The following is a 21,883-nucleotide window of genomic DNA, read 5'->3' as shown; positions in this document are numbered from 1 at the left end:
TGTTTACCCTCCAGTAGGCTATTTCCTATATGGCTCTATGAAAGTGTGTGCTTTCATGTTATTAAATCCACATTTAAGAAGAAAGTGTTTTAAACAATGCCCATTTAATTATATTCCCTGGCACCAAATCTGCTTTCACAGTGTAGTTTAGTTAGTGCCTGGACGGACAAGGTGACCCTGCAGTCATTGTTACCTTGCTGACTCCTGGCTCCCATTTGGCCAGGTGGACATTGGCACCCTCCAGTCACCAGGTCACACTGTCCTGAGCCACAGGAACACTGCTGGACACAGTCTTGCCCATAGTGATCCTCGGGACAAACTGCAGGAAGGAGCAAAACAAAACCAGATTTTTCTTATTAAAACGTTTTGCCAGTCAAGACTTTAAAAACCTTGTAAATACACGACCCTTTCTTTTAATCAAATAGGTTTCCTTGTCTTGCCTTCAGTTTGGTTTTCAACTTAAAAGGTTACTTTGAAAAAACAAAACAAAAAAAGGAACTGTTCAAATTGTTGCTTACTTAGTGCAATTTTGGTTGACATCAGGAATTCCAACCAAATATCTAGTGTCAAACACTTACATATATGATATAAATGACTCTTACAAACTCAGTGTTGCTTTACCACATGGCTGCCTCAGCAAATTGTGTGTGTGTGTGTGTGTGTGTATGCGTGCATGCATGTGTGTGCAATAATCTTGAATATGTTTCCTCTTAAAGTCCACTCTGGAATTTCAGCTTACACCTCCATGTATCAACGTAGAATCTATTATGCTCAGATCTCCAAATATCATTTATGTATTTGTTAATTTATCTGTAAGTTTATTTTTTATTAAAATCAACAGATTTGTTAAATTATTTTTTAAAAATTATTACATTAATTAATATAAATTAAAATTTAATTTATTAATACATTAACACATTTATTACCTTGCCTCATTGCAACTTTATTCCACAAATTCATTGAGATGCTTACCAAAATACAGATAACCCTCAAAGATAAAATAAATATCTGTAAGAATCCAGTGAAGGAACAAATATAGTTATAACATAAAAAATATCATAATTCTTTGAACTTGTGAGAGGTAGACTGCAAATTGGCTCTGACCTACCTAGCTGTCAAAGCAAAGAAAGAAAAGTACTCAAGTATAAGATCACAGCCTTCTGAAGACAAAAATACTCCTAATATTCAGGGAAATCAAAACTCTTGAAGATGCTTTGGCCTGAGGAAATTAAGAAATTTCTCTCAATGATTTCTTTGAGGAACAAAGGGGCCAGTTAGAACCTTCCTTAGGAGATGTTTATGGGTTGGCTTTAACTCAAAGACAACTTGGCTGGTGAGGCCTCAGAGGCAGTATCCACTATGTTTCAATTTTCCACTACATGGAGCCAGGACTTTGTCTTGCTTGTCTTTTATCTTCAGAACATCAGGGTACTGAGGCAGGGTAATTAAAATTATTCTCATACAAAGAAGACAGAGCAACTATCTGCCTGGGCAAAATAAGCATTTGGATATCTTTAGCGCGTAACAACAATGATCACAAACTTCGTTATCATTCTCCAAATGAAGTAATCTCAGGTTTGCAATTACAGCACTTCTATCTTTCATTAAAGATCTATTGATAGTTTCTTTCACTCTTTTAGTTCTAAAGTATAAAATGCAGAATAGTGCACAAAAGTACAAATGCGCAGCTCAATAAAACATCACAAGTGAACATCCTCAACAGCAAATAGGTTGAACACAATAAAACATCACAAGTGAACATCCTCAACAGCAAATAGGTTGAACACAATATTGCCAGAACTACCTCCCCATCATGCACTCGCCCATGCATTGTTTATCTACCCTCTCTAAAAATCATTATAATCTTGCAAACTGTCCTCAAATATTGAGGAAATAGCAAATCTGATAGATCAAAATGTATTTGTTAAGGATATCCCTATAGAGCCTAGGATAGTGCATTTTTCAGGGATCTTTAATTTACATCTGGTCCCTTAAACTTTATGTCAATAGTTGTCTTTACGATGGGTAGTTAAGTCTTTACATTTTAGGGAACTGGTTACTTTTTGGTAAATAGGGGAACTACTTAATTCTGAGTTGGGGACCGCTGAGGGCAAATGAAATTGTGGAGCTTTACCCAATGAGTTTGACATTGTGTACACAGGCATTGCCAGTCCACTGTTATCTTATGGAACAGATTTTCTAATCCTGACTTGAGTCTAGCATTGCTGGCATATGAGATGTTATGACCAAAGGGTTCTCTTTGGCTGCCTTCACTGCTTCAGCTCTCAAACTCCTGATGTAAGTACTCCTCCGCCTAGAATGTAGGTCAGTTGGTGCTTGCTGTTACCGCAGTAAATTATTAAGTAATAATTGCAACAACACTTAGTCTGTAAGTACAGTTCTTAAGAACTCTACTTTAGCATATCCACTTTGTAAGTGGTAGACTGACTTACTTTGACTGCAGCTGGCCCCAGTGAAGCCAGGAGGGCAGTAACAGATGCCAATCACGGTGTCACAGCTGCTGCCATTAAGGCACTTACACATCCTTTGGCAATTTAGACCCTAAGTACCATTGGGCATCCTATTGAAGGCGAACAAAACCATATGTGATACTGTAACTCAAAGCAATCACTGTTTAAATTCATGCCCATAGACATGTGGCTAACTCAACATTCCAAATAGTTCTTTGGTATTTTCAATCAACTTCAAGCTAGTGTGGTGATTCAAGGCATGGACTTATCTGAAGAGATGAGATGATATGGATAGATGCCTTGGTAATAAAGATGGGGGCATAATGTTCTTGATGCTGCTCATTAATAAGACACAGGAAACTTTGAGTTTCCTTGGAGATCCGCCCGCTTTTAGAGAGTGCTCAGAATAGGTGACAATTTGCCAAAGAAGGCTATTTCATTCCAGTTGAGATGAGTTCATTATTTTGATTAATGTTTAAGTGTTACAGTTTGTTTGGAATGATCTGGGTTTTAATACAAGTATAAACTCAAAATGGCATGAAGCATAAAGAAAGCATCTTCATTTTCAGTTAGTTTCTCACTTTCCTGCTTTCACCTCCATGGACGTATGGCCTACCACGATGACACCTGTGTAACAGATAGATAAATTTCCAGAATTCAAGATAAAGGGAAATGAAACAGGACAAAGAGTAAGCTGAAGACCATCTGTGCAATGATCGAAAGACTGGGGTTGTTTATTCAGGAGAAAATAGAGCTAAGAAGACAGAAATGTCTTCAGACATGAAAAGGCAGTCTTGTGGAAAAGAAGAAAGGCAGATTTTATCTCAATAAGGAAATACTTTTGAAAGAGCTGCCCAAGATTGGAATAAGCTTTTTTTTTTTTTTTCAGGAGACGTGGTTATTCATCTCTGTAGGAGTTCAAACAGAGACAGGATAAGTATACAGTAGAGAAAATATAGAGGATATTCAAATACTTGATTAACTTTGAAGCACTTCCATCTGTGATACTCTCCTATTCTATGAAATGTCTGGTACTTCCAAGTCTTAAAATTATAAAAGTTTGAGTTTCAAGAGACCTCATGTCCGTCTGGTTCAATTCTTATTTTAAGATGGTAAAGTCGAGGCCTACAGAATGAAGTGACTTGGAACATAGATTGCACAAAATTCTGTCACCTGTTAAACATCTTTATCCTTGCCACATATTTAAATATGAGGCTATAGGAAATTTTGAATAGGCTGTGATTTGAAACCTATATTTTTCACATATTAATGTTGTAGCTTTAACTCTTTTCTTTGAACTTCTGATTCTTAATTACCAATGAGGATAATAACAAAATCATGGTCCTGTTGTGGTGACTAGAATGAATAAGTATATCGCCAAACTTAGCTCCTGTGTCAGTGGTGGCCATTATTTTCATTAATGATGGCAGTATCATTGCAAGGTATGTAGCAAAACTCTTTCCCTGCCTGCTTGATCTGAGTCAAAGTGTTTGGTATTTGCCTCAGGTCTTTCCTCTTGGAATATCTTTTCATTTGGAAGCATCACTCTAAAAGTGACCAAACTAGACCCAATGGTTCTTGTTTCCTTCCTTTTATCTTGTGTTTTTATGTAAGAATCAGATAGTAAAGGAACATTTTTTAAAGAGTATTTCACATGTAGCATGTTTTTTTAAAAAGATTTTATTTATTTATTCAAGAGACACAGAGAGAGTCAGAGACACAGGCAGAGGGTGAAGCAGGCTCCATGTGGGGATCCCAAAGTGGGACTCGATCCTGGACCCCAGGGATCATGACCTGAGGCAAAGGCAGAGGCTCAACCACTGAGCCACCCATGTATCCTCACATGTAGCATGTTTTAGAGGTAGCAGCAAAGAATGGGTTTTATTGAGGTTCAGATTGTTTATCCCCATATATGTCCTGTCCTAAATCCTAGAGTGCTCACCATGAGTCTCAAATCCAAAGAATGGCTTCTTTCTTCCTTTTTCTTCCAGTTTTAGAATAAAATTCTTCAAAATGGAGATGGAAAGCAAACCACTATAGTTATTCATACCGAAGGTTATTCCTGTGCTATAGCTGTTGTATTTCTCTATGAAAAATGATAGCTTCACTTTACAGTGTCTTCTCTCATTCCCTCCTCCCAAGGAATGTCAGTTCCCATAGCTCATCATCTCTTCTTTGGTATATAACATTCATTAGTTCTCCTAAGAACTTTTTACCCTCACAAAAAATTCAACAGCGCATAACTGAAAACAAGATTAGTGATTAAAAAGTCCTCATATCCTTCTCTCCTATTCACCAAAATATAAAATGTTTTTATGTCCATTTGGGTCAGACTTTTGGAATGCAAATTTTTATAGTTTTTTTTAATCAATTCTATGTGTGATGCTTCAGAAGAATGTTTGATTGGTTGATATTAGAGAAAATGCACATAAAGCAAGCTGAAAGTATGGAATCTGAAACAATGAAGTCTTGTGTGCACTGCTGGGATGTTGCTTCCCAAAAGAAGGTTAAATTGAAATTTGATTGGTACGGAAAACTCGGTAGTCACATTGCTATGAAATGAAAGCTGGCATGAATTTCTGTGAAAGTAAGGAAAAGAGAAACACCTGATAATATGAAATTCATGTACTTATTAATGAGGAAAATGCCAAACTGTAGATGTAATCAGGATATAAAAGATTTATCATCTCAGTTTAAAGGGAAAAAAAGCTTACCTGTAATTATTTGATAAATTTAAATAACTGATATATATTTCTATTATATTTATTAAATATGTAAATATAGACATATATGCCTATATTTTGAGATCACTTTCATAGGAGTTGAAGTTACTTGGGAGACATAATTTCCATCTGACATATACTCATTTTGCCAACTATCTTAATGGTGGTTTTGTGTTTGATAGAATCCTCTTTTATTGTTCCTTCTTCACACACAGAAAACAAAAATCACCTGAGTGTCAGCCTTCAACTTAATTATCCTTTTGAAATTGGGACACTGAATCTTGATGGAATTTACCTACTAATGAGTATGCCATCTGTTGAAAGACAATGTGCGTATAATCTCTTAGCTTTGAAATTCATTAAGTTTATATCAAGATTACAGTATGTGTTTACAAAAGTGCCAGTAACTTTTTTCCCCAAGTACAAGTTATTTACTGACAATTCCACTTTCTCTTATAATTCTGTACTGATGTGAAGGTTTGACTTCTGGGATCATGCACACATCCTTTGCTCAAACATTCACTGTATTTCACAAGGGAACACAGGCCCGGGACATAATGATTCCATTTGATTTGTTTGAGTGAAATTCGGTCTCCCTCCCTCATTTCCTAAAGTTTCATTTTGATCATTACTTGGCCTTTGCACTATCCTTTACACTGATTTCTCCTGGGAAACTTGGTTTTTCTGGCAAGGGATATTTAGATATTTCCCATCAAGCGATGACAACTTTATCCCATCCGTGCACCATCCCTTCTCCTTGAAAGAGACTGATTGGAAGAAGCTGGGATATGAATACAGAGTTTTGATGGTTTAAATATTAAAGGTGACTCTATACTGTGATGACGTAAACATTTGGTAGTTTCATTAGAAACTTAGAACAAGCAAGGTTGTGACTGTATACGGAGATGCTTAGCTAACAAACAAAAAACATCAATGTGTTTTCCACAGTCTTTTCCCAGTATTTGACCAGGTTACTCACATATACTAGCTACAGTCACACAGTTTTGCTTTATTCTTCAAAAGAGATGCTAAGATTTGGTCTGTCTGAATTCTTATTGCTACAAGCAATAAAGGCAAGCTTCTACTGATGTTTTGATGTCTTCCTCCTGGCACAGGTGTGCTATTCTACGGCCCATGCTTCTCAAAACATTCTATATTAAGGGTGTTCTTATGAAAACTGTCAAAAGAACGGCCCATGATTTTTAGAGGACTCCAATGCCTTAAATGCTCTCAAAGAGAGTCATTATATATAGTGGGTATTACAGTTTGGAGAAATAAAATATTTCCAGGGTATGGAGTTACTTTGCAATTTCTCATTGGTCATAAAATACATAGCATGATGAGTTTCTATCCACGGAGCAGTTTTTCCCCCCCACATGCCATCCACAGGCTGAGACCAACCTGCCCATTATAAATTACGGACAAGTGGTGAGATCCTCCTACAAGGTTGTCTGCTTCCTCTGACCTCTGCTGAGAGAAAAATCTTGATTCTCCACTCCAAACTCGAGAACATGAAAGCCCAGTTGTTTTTGGCTGCTGAAACTTTTGCTTTTGAGCCAGCTACACCTTTTATGGATATTTTCTTGAACCCTTTTTCGTAGTTCTGTAATTACGGTGGATGTTGCCAAGGAAACTTTGCAGCAACTCCCAACCACGTGTTGCCTGGAGCTAAGCCCATCTGACTAGTCAGGGAGCGGTTCTCCGACTCAGCCTTGATTTTACAAGGTGGAGCTCCCCTCCTTAGACCAAGGTAGCTTGCCTTCGGTTGTAGAAGTACCACCAGATCTACATAACTTGTTTTTTTGTTTGTTTGTTTCATATTAAAGATTTATTTATTTATGTATGTATTTATTTATTTATATATTTGAGAGAGAGGGCATGTGCACATAAAAGGGGGCAGAGAGAGAGAGAGAATCTCAAGCAGATACCCGCTGAAGGCAGAGCCCCACTTGGAGCTTGAACTTATGACCCTGAGATCATGACCAGAGCCAAAATCAAGAGGTGGATGCTTAACTGACTGAGCTGCCCTCTATGTAACTTGCTTTTATTTTATTAAGATAAAATATCCTTGACAGCAAGAGGAAATTTTTCCTGAAAAATGTGACAGAACTGAAAGTGAGGAAATAACTTTCTTCCATTACAAGGGTGCTTGAAATTCACCATAACCAAAAATATAATTGAAATTTTATGAATTTTATATTTTAATTCTTCAGTTTAAAGCTTGTATACCCACAGCAGTTATGGGTTCCAGACAAAATACTAATTGAAACCACTTTCATATCTGCTTAATTGTGTATTTGGCTGATAATATTTAAAATTAGGGCAAAGTGAGAAGCAATATTCAAAATAAATACTCTATGGTTTGTAGAAAATGAAAATCCATAGCTTGACCATACGTCTATGTTTTATAAGTGGAAGGAAAATCCCAAAATCATCCATATACGTGCAGCATTAAGAGAGGAAAGTAAAAGGTAGTCTGCTACAGGAGCAACTAGGGAGAAAAGAGGAGCAGTGGCCAAGTTGGGGGAAAAAATGAAACTAAGGCCAGATCATTTTATTTTGAAACCTATAAAAAGTACATTATAAATAATTACAAGCTTAAAAATTAAGTAGCTGACTGAACATTTTAACATGCTCCTTGGGACATTTTATCATGTGTTCCCCTATAACCATTTTCGATGTTAAAATGTCCTAACAAATCAATATAAGGTGTTTGGTCTAGGGACTATCCTTTTTTATTACATAGCAGTGAGCCAACTGGCATTTTGTCCTTTAAGCAAGTTACTGTTTTCATTCCAGAATAACAATTTGTTTAATTTGATTGTTCCTAAGCAGATCCTGGAACTAACTTACTTTCTGAATCACTTTAAATACGTTCCCATCTGTTGTATATTGATTGATAACAATCAGTTCATATTATCTTCCTTCTTTCTTTCTTTCTTTCTCTTTCTCTATTCCTTGTCTTTTTCTTGGGGATATTTGGGCTAGAAAAGGCAACACAGGAGAAAGCGTTACACAAGAAAGCATATGGTTTTCAACCATTCCAATAAACATTCTCACAGTCAGGACTTGCTATAAATTAGAACCTTGAATTAACATTTGCCCTTTAGCATTCTGACTGATGACCCACCCTACCGGTGTCTCTTCGATAAATTACAACAAAAGCACAGAACACACTTCCAGAGATGACAGCAGTTTCCATGGCAGCCGGGCAGACAGGTACATCTCCCTGTGACTGGGTGACACTCTTCATTCTCAGCTGAACACTGACATACCTGTTTACAGTCCTTCCCATATGTGCCTGGTGGACAAACTAAGGGAAAGAGGAAATGTAAACCCAATGAATTAAATTTGTCTGTGTAAATATAGCTCTAAAAGTGAAAGCAGAGAAAAATTTATTAAATAAGACCATTGCCTACAGAAGTGCGCTGCCCTTTGGGATTTAGGTTTCATTAAATTTACTTGGGGATTACTTCACTGTTTGATTTTGTTTTGTTCAGTCAATTTGTGACCGACTGTCAAGGGCCGGCTGCAATTTTCTTGTCACTGAAGAAAATCATAGGGTGATGTCAGGTAAAATCAACTAAAATAATAGTATAATTCATGAGGGACCACATATCTGGATAAAGATATTTTTTTCTGGTGCAGCCGGTTTAAATTCTCAAGGTTGTTTCTTTCTGCACATTAGCATGTACTGTATTTGTGTCACTTGTCAGCTACTCTGCTAGGTTGTGCTGTTTTCTTTTTAAGGCCGAGCAGTAAAAGCTTTCCCTCCAACTTCTAAATAATATCATTCCATTTTGTTAAGAAAATAAAAAGGTTTCTCGGTATTTTTCAGCTTACAAAACAGAGTCAAATAGACATGTTAAGTTTCATGGTTGTGTCTGACAATAATTCAAACAAATTCAGTAAAAAGCGAAGTCCAACAATTCAGTTATTATATGTCCTGTCGACCTAAAATTGAATAATAGTTTCTGGATCAACCTTTTTATTTATCACCCGAAGGGTTTGGCATCATGAAAGAACGAACCTGTTTGAGAAGGTTCTTCTCCCACTGGAGAAATTATTGACTGTTTTGTTCTCTGCGTCCCTGTTTCTTTGGCTGTCCTGTGTGCCTGTGGTGTCACTTGTTTGCTTAGCTTCCATTGTCTTTTTTTTTTTTTTTTTAGCCTCCATTGTCTTTAAGAATATTTCATCTTCCAGTTTTCTGTAAGTAAAAATAACAGGAATGGTAAGAATTCTAACTTTAAGGGCTATTAGTGGCTTGCTTAGTATTAAGGACAGAGACTAATGAATTAATAAAAAAGAGGGTGTTTTTTCTTTGTTTCTTCCTTTTTGTCTGGGATATGTACAAATCAGAGAGTGGTAGGTGGACTCTGACTGAGCCTCTGAACAACTATTTAAATAGTCTGTTGTTGGGCTAGACATTCTTTTACCTAAGATTCACCGATTGTTCAAATATATATCAATAAAGCATTTATCTGGTATGCCAGAAAGCACATCTGGCTTTACTATCTGAAAAGTTTATTAACTTTGTTTGTTAATAAGTGGCTAAGCGAGAAGAACTGATCATGGCATTTCAGACATGACTGAGCATGCATGTTTGTGTACTCTTCCTTCCTTCACCGTGTTCGTCAGTACACACATGAGGGCATCACTCACATTCCGCGGTGACGTGATGGAAGGGGGCTCCCTAATGGAAGTTTTCTCACATGGAAGGCTGACAAATAATCAGAAAAATCAAAATATGTTTCATCAGAGGCTTCCAATAACTTTAAAACCAAGAGCTGCAGTTATTACAAACTCTTCCCATCCCCAAGAAGACCTGTTTTTGCCATCATGACTATGTGACGATCTGCAAGCATCCATTGAAGGGGGTGTGGTCTAGAGGAAATGGTGTGAGCTTTGAGTCAGGTTGGCCCAGAAATGTCAGTGACCTGATCTCTGGCTTTAACAAATTATAAAAGCTCTAAGAACCTCAGTTTCTTCTTCTGTACAATGGAATTAATAAACCCTATCTCACAGATTGTTGTAAGGAGTAGCCTAGTGGACATAGTAACATACGAGAATTTCATAGTGTCTCCATAAAATTTGTTTCATTTCCATGGAAATTCTTATATATAAAATCAGAATCAATTATTCAATGGAAGTGGTATATTTGGGCAAACGCTATGGATAGTTACATTCAGAATAATGAATGTATGAAACTTATAGACTTATGAAAAGGATATCTAATATTTAGAGATCATCTTCACATGTGTCTGCTATGAGGAAAAATTATTTTTAAAGAAAATAATTTAAAACCATGAAAATCACATGCCATGAAGTTTCTGAAACACATATAGCTAAAATTTATCCAGATTCTCACTAATTGTTCAATGTTTTGAGGCTTCATAAACCATTCACAAATGCTAATCACTTCTCCATCCCAAGAGTTCAGGCACATCCTTACCTTTGATTCTTGAACTTCAGAGGAGTCAAAATCACAGAACATATAAATTATCTTCCTGTGCAAAACTGACCCCTTAAAGTTTTTAAAGTCAGTTCTCAAATGGATGTTTAAATGTCATTGAAGGAATTTACAATTTCTATTGCAAAGTAATAAAATGAAGACGGAAATAAAAGCAAGAAAAAGTATTCTAAATGTTACTTAAAAGACTTTTTGAGACATATTGTTGTATTTCTTAGATTACATACTCATTGTGAAAACATCTATCAATTGTCACCTGTGAAAAAATTATGATTTTTGACTAAGACTTCAGAGAAAATCGAAATTCATGTAAAGCCTGCTTCGTATCCTCTGAAAGAGAATGTGGGGTGCTAGTTTATTGCCTCATGTTCCCAGATGGACTACATTATGGAGCATACTTTCAACCCATCTTACAAGATGAGCAGAATTCTGGAATATTTTCATTCAACAAGAAATATTTTCTGGATACCTACTAGGTGCCAGTTCACAACAGTGAGCAAAACTAAACATCATTCTTCTACCTATAAAGCTTGCAATAGTGGGGAGATAATTACAATAAAATAACCATCAAATAAACATATACTTTAAAAATATAAGAGTGCAGGGTGCTGTGAGAGACCATAACATCAGGGACTCCAATTTAGACTGACAGGCATGGAATGGAGGGTGTTTAGTTCCAGATGTTCTCTTTGAAGAGATCACTAACTGAGATCTGAAACACTAGAGAATATATGCAGTGGGAGAAGGAGAGGGAAAGGGTGGGAAGAAAGAGTAAGGGGCATAAAAATTTCCAGAGGGAAAGATCCAGGTACATATGAGATGCTGACACTATTCCTGAATAGGATGTTGGCAATCGTATGCAGGTATGTTAGACAATGGTCAGGCGTATCTTATTTTAAGCATTTCTGTATTAGTTCCCGATGGCTTCTGTAACAATCACAGATTTAGTGGTTCAAAACGATAGAAACTTATCTCACAGTTCTGGAGATCAGAAGTCTAAAATCAAGGTGTTGACAGAGCTGAGTTCTTTTGGAGACTTGGTGGGTGGGGGCATCTATTTCCCTGTCTTATCTGGCTTTAGAAGATACCTACATTCCTTGGCTTGTGGCCCTTTCTTCCATTTTCCAAACCAGCAGCCTAGCTTCTTTTTTTCTCAGATTGGCTATTTCCCTCTTACAAGAACCTTTATGATTGTATTGAACCCACCTACCTAATCTGGGAAAATCTCTCTATCTCAAAATCTTTAATCACTTCTGCAAAGTCTCTTTTGCCATGTAAGATAACACATCCACAGATTCTAAATTTAGAACATGGACATCTTTGAGAGGATATTATTCAATTTACCAAAATCTCTGAATTCCCAAATGAATTGGGTGGCTTCTGATTTATTCCTTAGATACCATGGTGTCATAGAGGGTCATGTTTTCAACAATAACCTGATGCACAGTTCTTTCTAGAAATCAATACAAATATTGTATTTTAAAAACTATGTAAAATTTATATGAGGAAACTATCATCAACATATATATATAGTATATATGTTAATATACATAAAATTAATAGATCCAAAGTACAGCTTCTGATTTGAGATTCTTTGGAAAAAATCAGGACCCAGAAGTAAACTGGGAAGCAGTCTAATTACCCAGAGACATAAAACAGGAAGAAGAGACTTCTCAAGAGCTGAAACTCAGAAATGAAGGACTAACTGTAGAACACAGTTCTATAACCCAAGTCGTGGTTTGACTTACTAGTTAGAAAAATCAGCCTGGAAAATTTTATGTTGAAAATTTCTTGTTTATCTTGTTTACTAATTAGCCATCTGGAGCACTGGAAGAACTGGTCAAACCGGTTGGGAAGTACCCTTACCCTACTTTTTCCTAGCTGAAATTATTCTGGGTGACCAAATGACCACAAAGCTTCTGCACAGTGGTTTCTACAGGGATTTAAGCTGATTCTCCATATTAAAGCTCCATATCAAACTTTTCTGTTTCAATTAACCAGTGAATATACTAAAGAATGAGAATGGATCAAGAGTGACTATTTTTTGGTTAGATAGAATTTATATTACTTTGATCATGAAGATATAAACTGAATTTGGATAAATACCCAGAGGATTTTGGAAAGGGGAAAAATTGTATTTTTGATTTGTTGGATTCTCAGGCATTTGATTGATTTTTATTAAAACTTCCGGAGTCAGCTTTGCTAAGATTCAGGTTGAGACAAAGTCAATTACAGAGACAAGATGGTTAGCCCTGATGACCTCATAAACACTACACCTCGCATAGTTTTACTACAGGGCAAACTTTCTAATAGTACTTTTTGCTTCAAAGAAATAAAAACCTCTTCAAGGTGACTTCTGAAAGGTGATTTGTATTTTTACTATCCCTGCTAAATTTACAGATAAAATGAGATATCAACCAGAGAATTTAATGAATTTGTCTTTATTTAATCGTCCTACCTACTACCTTCTGTAAATAATAATTTTCTGTGAGCTGTATACCTGGCTGGCAAACATTTTATGAGATGGCATATTCGAATTCAAGCCATACATATAAGAAAATGCAATGAGTTGACTTTTTGTTTGGAAATTTGTGACTGTCTTAGCATTTGACATGATGCAGAGTAACTTCTTGTAGGAAGACTCTGTGGAGCCTGGCAAATAGATACATTGTGCAGTCCCAAGATCATAGTCTCTCCACAGTGACAGTTACAAACTCCAAGGCCATCTACACCAGCACAGTGTCCTTGACAAGCTAAATAAGCATAAGCAGAAAAGTGTTTTATACTGTCAAAACGAGCATCCACCATCCCACTAGTCGAGAAAAAATAAAAAGCCTATGGCTCTCATGATGGGCAGAGAGGTGTATTCAAATTTCATCTAATACTTTGCTTCTCACAAATTGGGATTGACCTTCCATGGCTTATGACAGCATATTTTGCTCAGGTCTTTATCAAAGGCCTGGTGATAGATCAGCTGTCACCCACCCGTTCCTCAGAATGTCTTTGTATTAAACTAATGGTCCAGCAGAGCAGCCAGCCTGACAGGCAGGTTATTTATTTGCAATCTGGTAAAAGAACTGACAACTTCATTGTTTTAATTGTTCATTTTTCATGGGTTGATGCATTAGCTCACCCGAATCTTTGTGCCTTAGTCAGAGAATAAATATATGGGAGTCAGGGCATCAGAATGACTGGGTCCATCTTAAAGTTCAAGAAGCCGAGGATAGTCTTGGTGATGGCTGTGATTACCAGTGTCCCACAAGCATTTGGGATTTTTTTTTTTTCAGTCTTATCTCTGTTTTGCATCTCTTTCCTCTCTTTCAGGAAGACCTATGATGTCAGCTACTGATCTGATTGTTTCTTGAAACAATGTTCCTTGTTCTCACAGACTGTTAAAGGAGAAAGACTGGAGTGAGTCTAGAGTCTCTATGTCTCAATCAGAGTCGGGGGTGCCAGACAGAGGCCCCCAGACTTCAGCTATCAAGATGCCAAGAAGAGATACAGCTCAAGTCAGAGCCTCTCAGAATCACCAGGAAGTTTTTTGCTAAATAAACATGGCCTGGCCTCATTCTATAAGATTTGATTCTAATTCAGTGACTCTGGTGAGGACTAAGTATATATATTTCTAAACTCCTATGATGCTGGCAGAGAAGCATTAAAGTAGAATTTAGATCGATGCCCTCAATTTATAGATAAGGTATCTGATAGATTGAATCACTTGCCCAAGGTCACAGCTATTTAGTAGCAGGGATGAAACTAGAACGCATAGGTCCCCACCCTCAGATCAATGCCCTTTTCATTTTCTCATCACATATCATTTTCCAGGAGCTACTTGAGAGATACGTTGAGGAAGTCCTATCAATAGCCAATTGCTAATGTGTCAGGGTACAATATGGAGGTGATCATTGGCACTAAAGGCTCAACGGAAATGCTGATCTTTAGAGAGCACAGGGCATTTCCACAGCCCAATTATAAGCATGAAGGGGATTCCTATTAGGGTACTGGGTCCCAAATTATATTATTAATTTACTATTCTTTCTTCACATTAAAATTGAGAGTGCTGGGGGGTGGGAGTGAATGGGTGACAGGCACTGGGTATTATTCTGTATGTTAGTAAATTGAACACCAATAAAAAAAAAAAATTGAGAGTGCTTATAGGGCAGAGACAATGATTATTTTCAAGTGCCTCACATCTCACATAAACCAAGAACACAGAAGCTAGTCTATTATAAATGCTTGATGAGGGAAAGAAAGAAAGAAAGAAGGAGGAAAGGAAGGCAGGCAGGCCGGCAAGCTTCTCTAGCCCAATATACATAACTGTATGAAAGACTGATCCTACACAAAAGAGAACACTGGATCCCTATATGGCATGTTTATATGTTCACTTCCTTGTTAAAAAAGATATTCAACACTTATAATTATTTACAGGGTTCTGTGCTTGGTACTGGTGATATAAAATTGAACAAGACTAGTATCTGTTTGAGAGAACCCAACAGACTAATTTAGGAAGACGTGACAAATTGATAGACAATAATCTGACAAATGCTACAAACATGTTTAAAAAAGTTAAAGAATATTAAAGAAAATAGCTAACCCTATCACGAGGGAATTGGTGTCTCCTCACAGAGGTGGCATTAGAACTGGGCTTAAAAGAATGAGTAGAAATTCCTTAGTCAGAAAGAAGGAAATTAATGAATAAAGTCTTTTATTGAAAGTGATAGATACCTTTGCTTCATGGCTAGAGGGCAGGGTTTAGGAACAAGTACGATGTCAAAGAACTGTTGGCCCTTAAAAATGAAGTGTTTTCTATATTACATTGAAAGCTTAATCTGGTGCTCATAGATGACCACAGAAGCACCATGATCAGACTATTGACAATGCGCATGTGGGACTGGAGGATGGGAGTCCGACTGGGGGCTATCACAGGCATCCTAATGAGACAAGAGCCTGAATTAGAGATCTGAAAAGGGATGGAGATAAGGAAATATAGCACGATATATATGTGTGTGTGTATATATATATATATATATATATATATTTTTTTTTTTTTTTTTTTTTTTTTTAGGTAGATTAGATAGTACTGGCTGACAGATTGTTTAAGAGACCAGAGGTAAGGCTCTTTCTGTTCCTAGACATTTCTTTCATTGTTTGTTGTTTGTTTTTACCATTTGGTGTCTCTTTTCCAGAATGGTCTAGTATTCTCACATTTCAATTACAGAAGGGGTTAAAAATATGACACAGACTTTAGAAGGCCATAGCAAATAAGCAAATGTGAATCAGCATGCAGCCATTCTTATAGTTTTGAAACCAGGCCTTTTCAGCTTATCTTGGCAATAACAGCACTGGCTGGAGAGGGCAGGCTGCCAGGACAGTGGCATCACAAGAACTATAGAATGTGGATACTCTGGGGGCTCCAGATTGGAAGGCAGCATGACCCTGTGGGTCAGAAAAGAGAGATCCTCCCAAGACACTGGGGCTGAGATAGGTTCTGGAAGTGAGTTCCATATGGTTCATTACTTTCAGGCTTGCTTTCTGAGTATATGCTCATATGGAGCACACTCCGTAAGGAAATATTCAGTGTTTCAGTGCTGAAGTCAAAGTGACGATGTTTCTTGTTGGAATGGACACCGTATATACCATTATCAGTCTGGTATCGCGCTAGGACATTAACGATGACTACTGCCCTTTTGTGGAACTTGGTGGTTGCCATCTACCGGATGTGTGGATAGTATTCATAAATAGTTAGCAACAACATTTCCTCTTCATCAGTGCTCCAGATAAAAGCCAAACAATAAATCATAATTCTAGAACTTGAACATTTCGATTCAATGCTGATTATATTATACCCACAGAAGAATTAAATCTGTTCTGAAAACCGAGAGTTAGTTTATTCATATCTGCTTTTCAATTTTCTCATGTGTTCTGTTCAGCTGCTAAAAGGTGAAAATAAAAAAAAAATAAAAAATAAATAAAAGGTGAAAATAAATAGCACAGTAATATTGTGGATTGTTGTGAGGAGGCTCTAAATGGTAGTAGATGTTCCGAATGCAGGAACTCAAGTTGAGGGAGATAAAGAAGTTTGTAGACATAGGAGAGGATAAGAATGACCAGATAGCAAATACAAAAAATGAGTGTCTTGGAAGCCTGAGGCATGAGTCATGGTGAAAGCACTGACATTTTCTAAGTACCTGAAATGTGTCAGACCTCTTCCAAGCCCTCTACTGTATCATTGCCTTGATAGCTTTAACAACCCTGTGAGGGAACAACTATTATTATTTTCATTTTATAGAAGAAACTAAGAAAGTTAATGCGATGTCATTCACCTAAAGCTCTCATAGCCAGAGTCAGTACTGATAACTCAATTTTCTTAAACATGATGTTATTCTTCTTCCCAGGAGTTACTACATTAACAGGGGAATATGAGCATATAGTACTGGTTTATGGATCCTTACAGAAGGACTTTTGACCTATTATCTCACCTCATTTCACAAAATCAGGACAGTACAGTGAGAAAAAATCTGGACTAAGCAGTTATCAATTCCTACCCATATTACTCTGGGAAAGTCACCTCCTCTCTGAGGGCCATATTGAATTTTGTCATTTCCATAACTCTACTAAGTTTTAAATTCAAATACTTTTTATTATGAAAGTGATCAGTAAAACATCTCGAATGATGGAAATCTGGTACATTCTACATTAGCATCATGTATAATAAGTTGGTTATGCTGTATTTAAAACCACAGTAAATTATAAGTAAGATTAGATTGTATAATCTTCTGTGCCTGTATGAAGTGATTAGATACTAAGTCTGAGATGCTATGTCACCAATTTCCACTTTTCTCAAGATCCATAGAATTTAAAGGAGAAGAGTGGTATACAGAAAGAGGAACACCCATGTTCAAACTACTGAGTTAGTGGATTGCATAAATCATACATAATGTAAGAATTCTCCTTTGTAACGGTAAAGAGAGGTATCAATATTATCCACTTAGAACTCACAGATTGGATGATGAGCAATATGGTGATTAGACAAAGAGGGGGCACTTACATAGTAAGTTGGAAACCCAGAAAGACAAAATTCTTGACTGTTCATGCTTCTGCTCAAGTGTGTTGATACTCTCTTAAATGCATATACAAGATAAGGTTTAAAGAATCCAGGGGCAGCATAATTAATCATAATTATTTCTTTTTTTTTTTTTCAGATTTGCTACCAGAAGAGAGGCAATGCTTTCTGATGATTATCTTAGAGTGTTAATTTTGGGCACCGACGTAAAATGAATCCGTAATGAAATTTTTCTTCATATCAACATTAAGGTCAATGAACAACAACAAATGATATTCAAATATAGTAATGAAACTTCTGCATCAGTGATCAGCTCAAACCCTGGCCTGACAAACAGATGTCTATTTGGCATCCTTAATATTAGTCCCCTTTTATCACTATAGAAAAATATGAAGCATCAAAATAGAAACACGAGGAAAGCAGTTAATATTATTTTGGACGATACGATAAAATGAAATAACTGTAGTAGAGTAACTAGATTCTTGTCAGTTCAAATCATAAAACCGTTGCTTTTAGGTCATGGCTTGTGAAAACAAATTCCTTTTCTTAAGACCAATATTTCAAAGACAGATACAAATATTCACTCGTAAACATCTCCCAACATCTTCATCCACTCAATTTGCAGTCTTAATTCAAATCTTACAATGTGGCAGCCACTGAGTTTACTTAGAAAAAAACTCAAAGTTGATCAGATCTCAGCATTTTCTCTATTTCAAAGTCATCACTCTGTCTGAATTCCTCAAGAATAAGAACAAAAAGATGTTTGAAGAAAATTGGCCCCTAACTTTTATGAATTGTTCATCTCAACTTCAACTATGTTAACTGCCAACTCTCCAAAACAAACTCCAATTCAATTAGTAATAAAATATTGCAACTCTCCATGAAGCTCTTTCTCTTCCTAATGGCAGTTTGCTTGGTCCAAAGTAAAGGACTGAAATGAACTACTTCATTGTAGCACTCTCTCCTTACATATTGTCCTGAATAAGTCACATTCCTTCTTAATAATCTGAAAGCATTTTCATTTGTGCCCTGGGAATGACTAGAAGAGCTTTTAATATTATTAAGTCTAGATCAAATCAATCCAGTCTAAATAAGGCAGGGGACTAATGCTTCTTTAACCACCCCTCCTTCTGACCAATTATTCACAACTATATTGGTGGCCTTGTTAGAAAATCCTTGACATCTATGATCAGAGGTTCCAGGCACAGGCCACTTTCATACATTTTGCTGACAACCTTTGAACCAAGCTGCCAAGTGAAAGCTTACCATGGTCTTAAAATCCCAACTGGTGATTCATTGTTTGCAAACAGAGAGACAGATTACCATTGTTAACTTGACCGTAGCCTCTAACTCCGAGTCAAAAATGCTTGAAAACATGGGCATCTTAACTAGAGCAAGACATAAATCAAATTACCTTCAACACCACAAAGAAATGAATGGTTGGCATCTTAGGAACTGTAAAGTGCAGTGAGTTTTCCTTGGAAGATGAAGTCGAGACGGATGACAAAGGATCCCATTACTTAATTGAGTCTAATAAAATATGGAGGAACAAACTTTGCCATGGTTTCAAATAGTCTGATGAATAAATAGAATAATTCCAAGAGCTTGCTAACTGCACAGTTCGTGGGAGTGAAGTTTTTCTGAGATTATGAGCAAGACAACAAAAGGGCACTAGCCAGTAGTAACATGGATAATGCTGTCTTAATTTCCTTGCCGCCACAGAATCCAATGAGTAGATTATATTGTTTTAATGGGTTTACTTGCAAGCTTTAGGGCGAAGCAAAAGTAGAGAGAGGGAGTAAAAAGGCTGCTACAGGGAGACAAGGGGAAAGAATTTGTTCCCGACAAGACAAACAATTTTGGTAAGTGAAGGAGGTGTAGTGAGGTTAGGCAAGAGCTAAGGCCAGGCCAAACGGATCATCAAGTAAGAATTTTATGAGCATGTTAAATCTCATCATGTCACAAGTTAGACTGCAATTTTATTAAATGTCGGCTGAACTGAGTTGAGGCAGTGTGTGTCCACAACCGAGGAAAAGGAAGACTTGGAAGTTCAAATCATAACAGATCATTATTGTTTTTGGTATATGACACCAGCTCAATTTTTTCCACTGAGTTCTAGCTAGAAACTAGAGGTAACAACTAACGTGCATATCTAATTTTTAAAAAGGCTTATAAGATCCAGTTTTGAAAAACAGACTGTGTTAAAATTAAATGTTGAAAGGTCTGGTATTAATGAGTTAACACTGATCCTTATATTTTAGAAGGTTAAATTTATTATTTACTTTCCGCTTCGGATCTGGGAGGGGAGAAGCTTCTCTAACAGTCCAGAAATGTGTGACAATCAATATTTTTGCTCTTGATATCTCCCTAAAAATGCCGATTTTGCAAAACAAAATCTCTCTGGAAATCGTTCTAGACCAAAAAGCACTTTTCTACACAAACAGCAAATAAGTTCTTTGAGGATTCTACCCAGAATGCTCTGGAATTCAGGGTTTCCAAGAAAAGATGATACATCCCAGAAACGCTAGAGACATTTCTCCTTTTAATAGTTTGCCAAAGCGTAAGCTCTTGTGAAATCTGACGGTTTTCAACATTGGCACGAGCTAGTTATTTAGAAACATATAAGCATTTGTTTGGGTCTCTGGAGAATGCAACTTAATAGAAAGTGGCATACATGTGCCCCTGTGGACGCTAACAGCATGTGTATGCACCCAAGAGTACTGGCAGGACACATACTCGCCGAAGGATACAAATGCATTCATGCACCTCTTGCCGTGACCTCATCAACCTGCTGTCAAAAGTGCTGGTTGAAACATGAAAATTCAATAACTCACCTGGTTATTTTGCCTACACTAACTGGTCTGATTTTTTTTTCCTTTTGAATTAATTGAGTTGATCAGCTGTGTTTGTGTTTTGGAATTGGGTTGATATCATATTCAAGGATTAGAAATGTGTAGCTTCTTTCCCACCATAACAATTTAAAGATAACATTTGGAAAATAGACACTGTCACAATTCAACACTAAAGTGGAAGAAACACTCACATTTGGGTATGTTTCATTGGCTGGAATTTTATTCATTTTAAACTATAGGAATCTATGAAAGAAAGAAAGAAAGAAAGAAAGAAAGAAAGAAAGAAAGAAAGAAGAAAGAAAGAAAGAAAGAAAGAAAGAAAGAAAGAAAGAAAGAAAGAAAGAAAGAAGGAAAGAAAGAAAGAAGAAACACAAAGGTTAAAGATCAACAGGTCCAAGTGCAATGCCCCAGTGGGGATGGGGTATAGGGTGAAATTGGGGTATGGAATAGAATTGCTCTGTTTACCTCAATAGTTGCCTTTGGCTCCAACCCAGTCAGAGAGGCATCAGGATGTCCGTGAGATGGATTGACAGTGTAACACATGTAGTGGCAATTCGACCCCAGAAAGTCCATGTGGACAAGCAGAAAATGACAAATAACAAATCAACATCCCTCCCAACCTCTCTCTCTCTCTTTTTTTCTTTCTTTCTCTCTTTCCCACATAGCTCCTGTTTCTCTGTACTGCTCCAGTGCCTGGTAAATGAACCAACTCTGTTTCTAGGCATCTGGACATAAACTTTTCTCCACTGGAAAACTTTTTAATATTTAAAAAAAATTTTCCCCCAATTATATTCAACAGGGTTTGACCCTCTGTCAAAGTATGCCTTACCTTTCTAATACAGAGCATGGAAAATTTTATGCACAATGTCTGTTATGGAAAATATACAACAATTTCAAAATATTCAGGCCAAAGGTTATTATGCACAACTGATAAGAAATTGCTACACACCTGGAATTGTATAATCCAAAATCACATGTTCAACACAGAAAGTTACAGCACAAGGCAGAAATAAATTCAAGTTTATCTACACAAATCTCTTTCCTTTCTGGTTTGTATAAATGCATTTTTATTAAATTATTATTTCTTAAAATAACATTCTCACTCAGGAATTCATCCCATATATTTAACTCATTTTTCACACACACAAAAAACCATATCCATGTATATAGCTAACTCATTTTTCCTGATTCATATGTATTTTTCTTTTCTAGCAATGTCACATTTTTCACGTTTATAAGTTGGCAGCTAATAATAACAATTCTGACTCACTTCACCAACTTTATTTCAAATATATTAGTTAATA

General features: G+C 36.6%; 1 protein-coding gene across 1 annotated transcript in view; it reads right to left on the bottom strand.

The window, feature by feature from the left end:
* LOC144302672 (uncharacterized) overlaps window positions 1–21,883 on the bottom strand; it is a 77,589-nt gene that overhangs the window by 9,649 nt on the left and 46,057 nt on the right. The window contains exons 8-10 of the mRNA XM_077880231.1: window positions 9,225–9,401; window positions 8,048–8,178; window positions 194–319 (exon numbers count right to left, since the gene is read on the bottom strand). Coding sequence (XP_077736357.1) covers window positions 8,106–8,178; window positions 9,225–9,401 — 250 coding nt within the window. The 3' untranslated portion in view covers window positions 194–319; window positions 8,048–8,105. The remainder of the gene's footprint in view (window positions 1–193; window positions 320–8,047; window positions 8,179–9,224; window positions 9,402–21,883) is intronic.

The sequence above is a fragment of the Canis aureus genome, chromosome 31 (assembly GCF_053574225.1).
Source record: "Canis aureus isolate CA01 chromosome 31, VMU_Caureus_v.1.0, whole genome shotgun sequence".
Lineage (NCBI taxonomy): Eukaryota > Metazoa > Chordata > Mammalia > Carnivora > Canidae > Canis > Canis aureus.
Note: the sequence above shows the minus strand (reverse complement) of the source record. Positions and strands in the feature narration are given on the sequence as shown.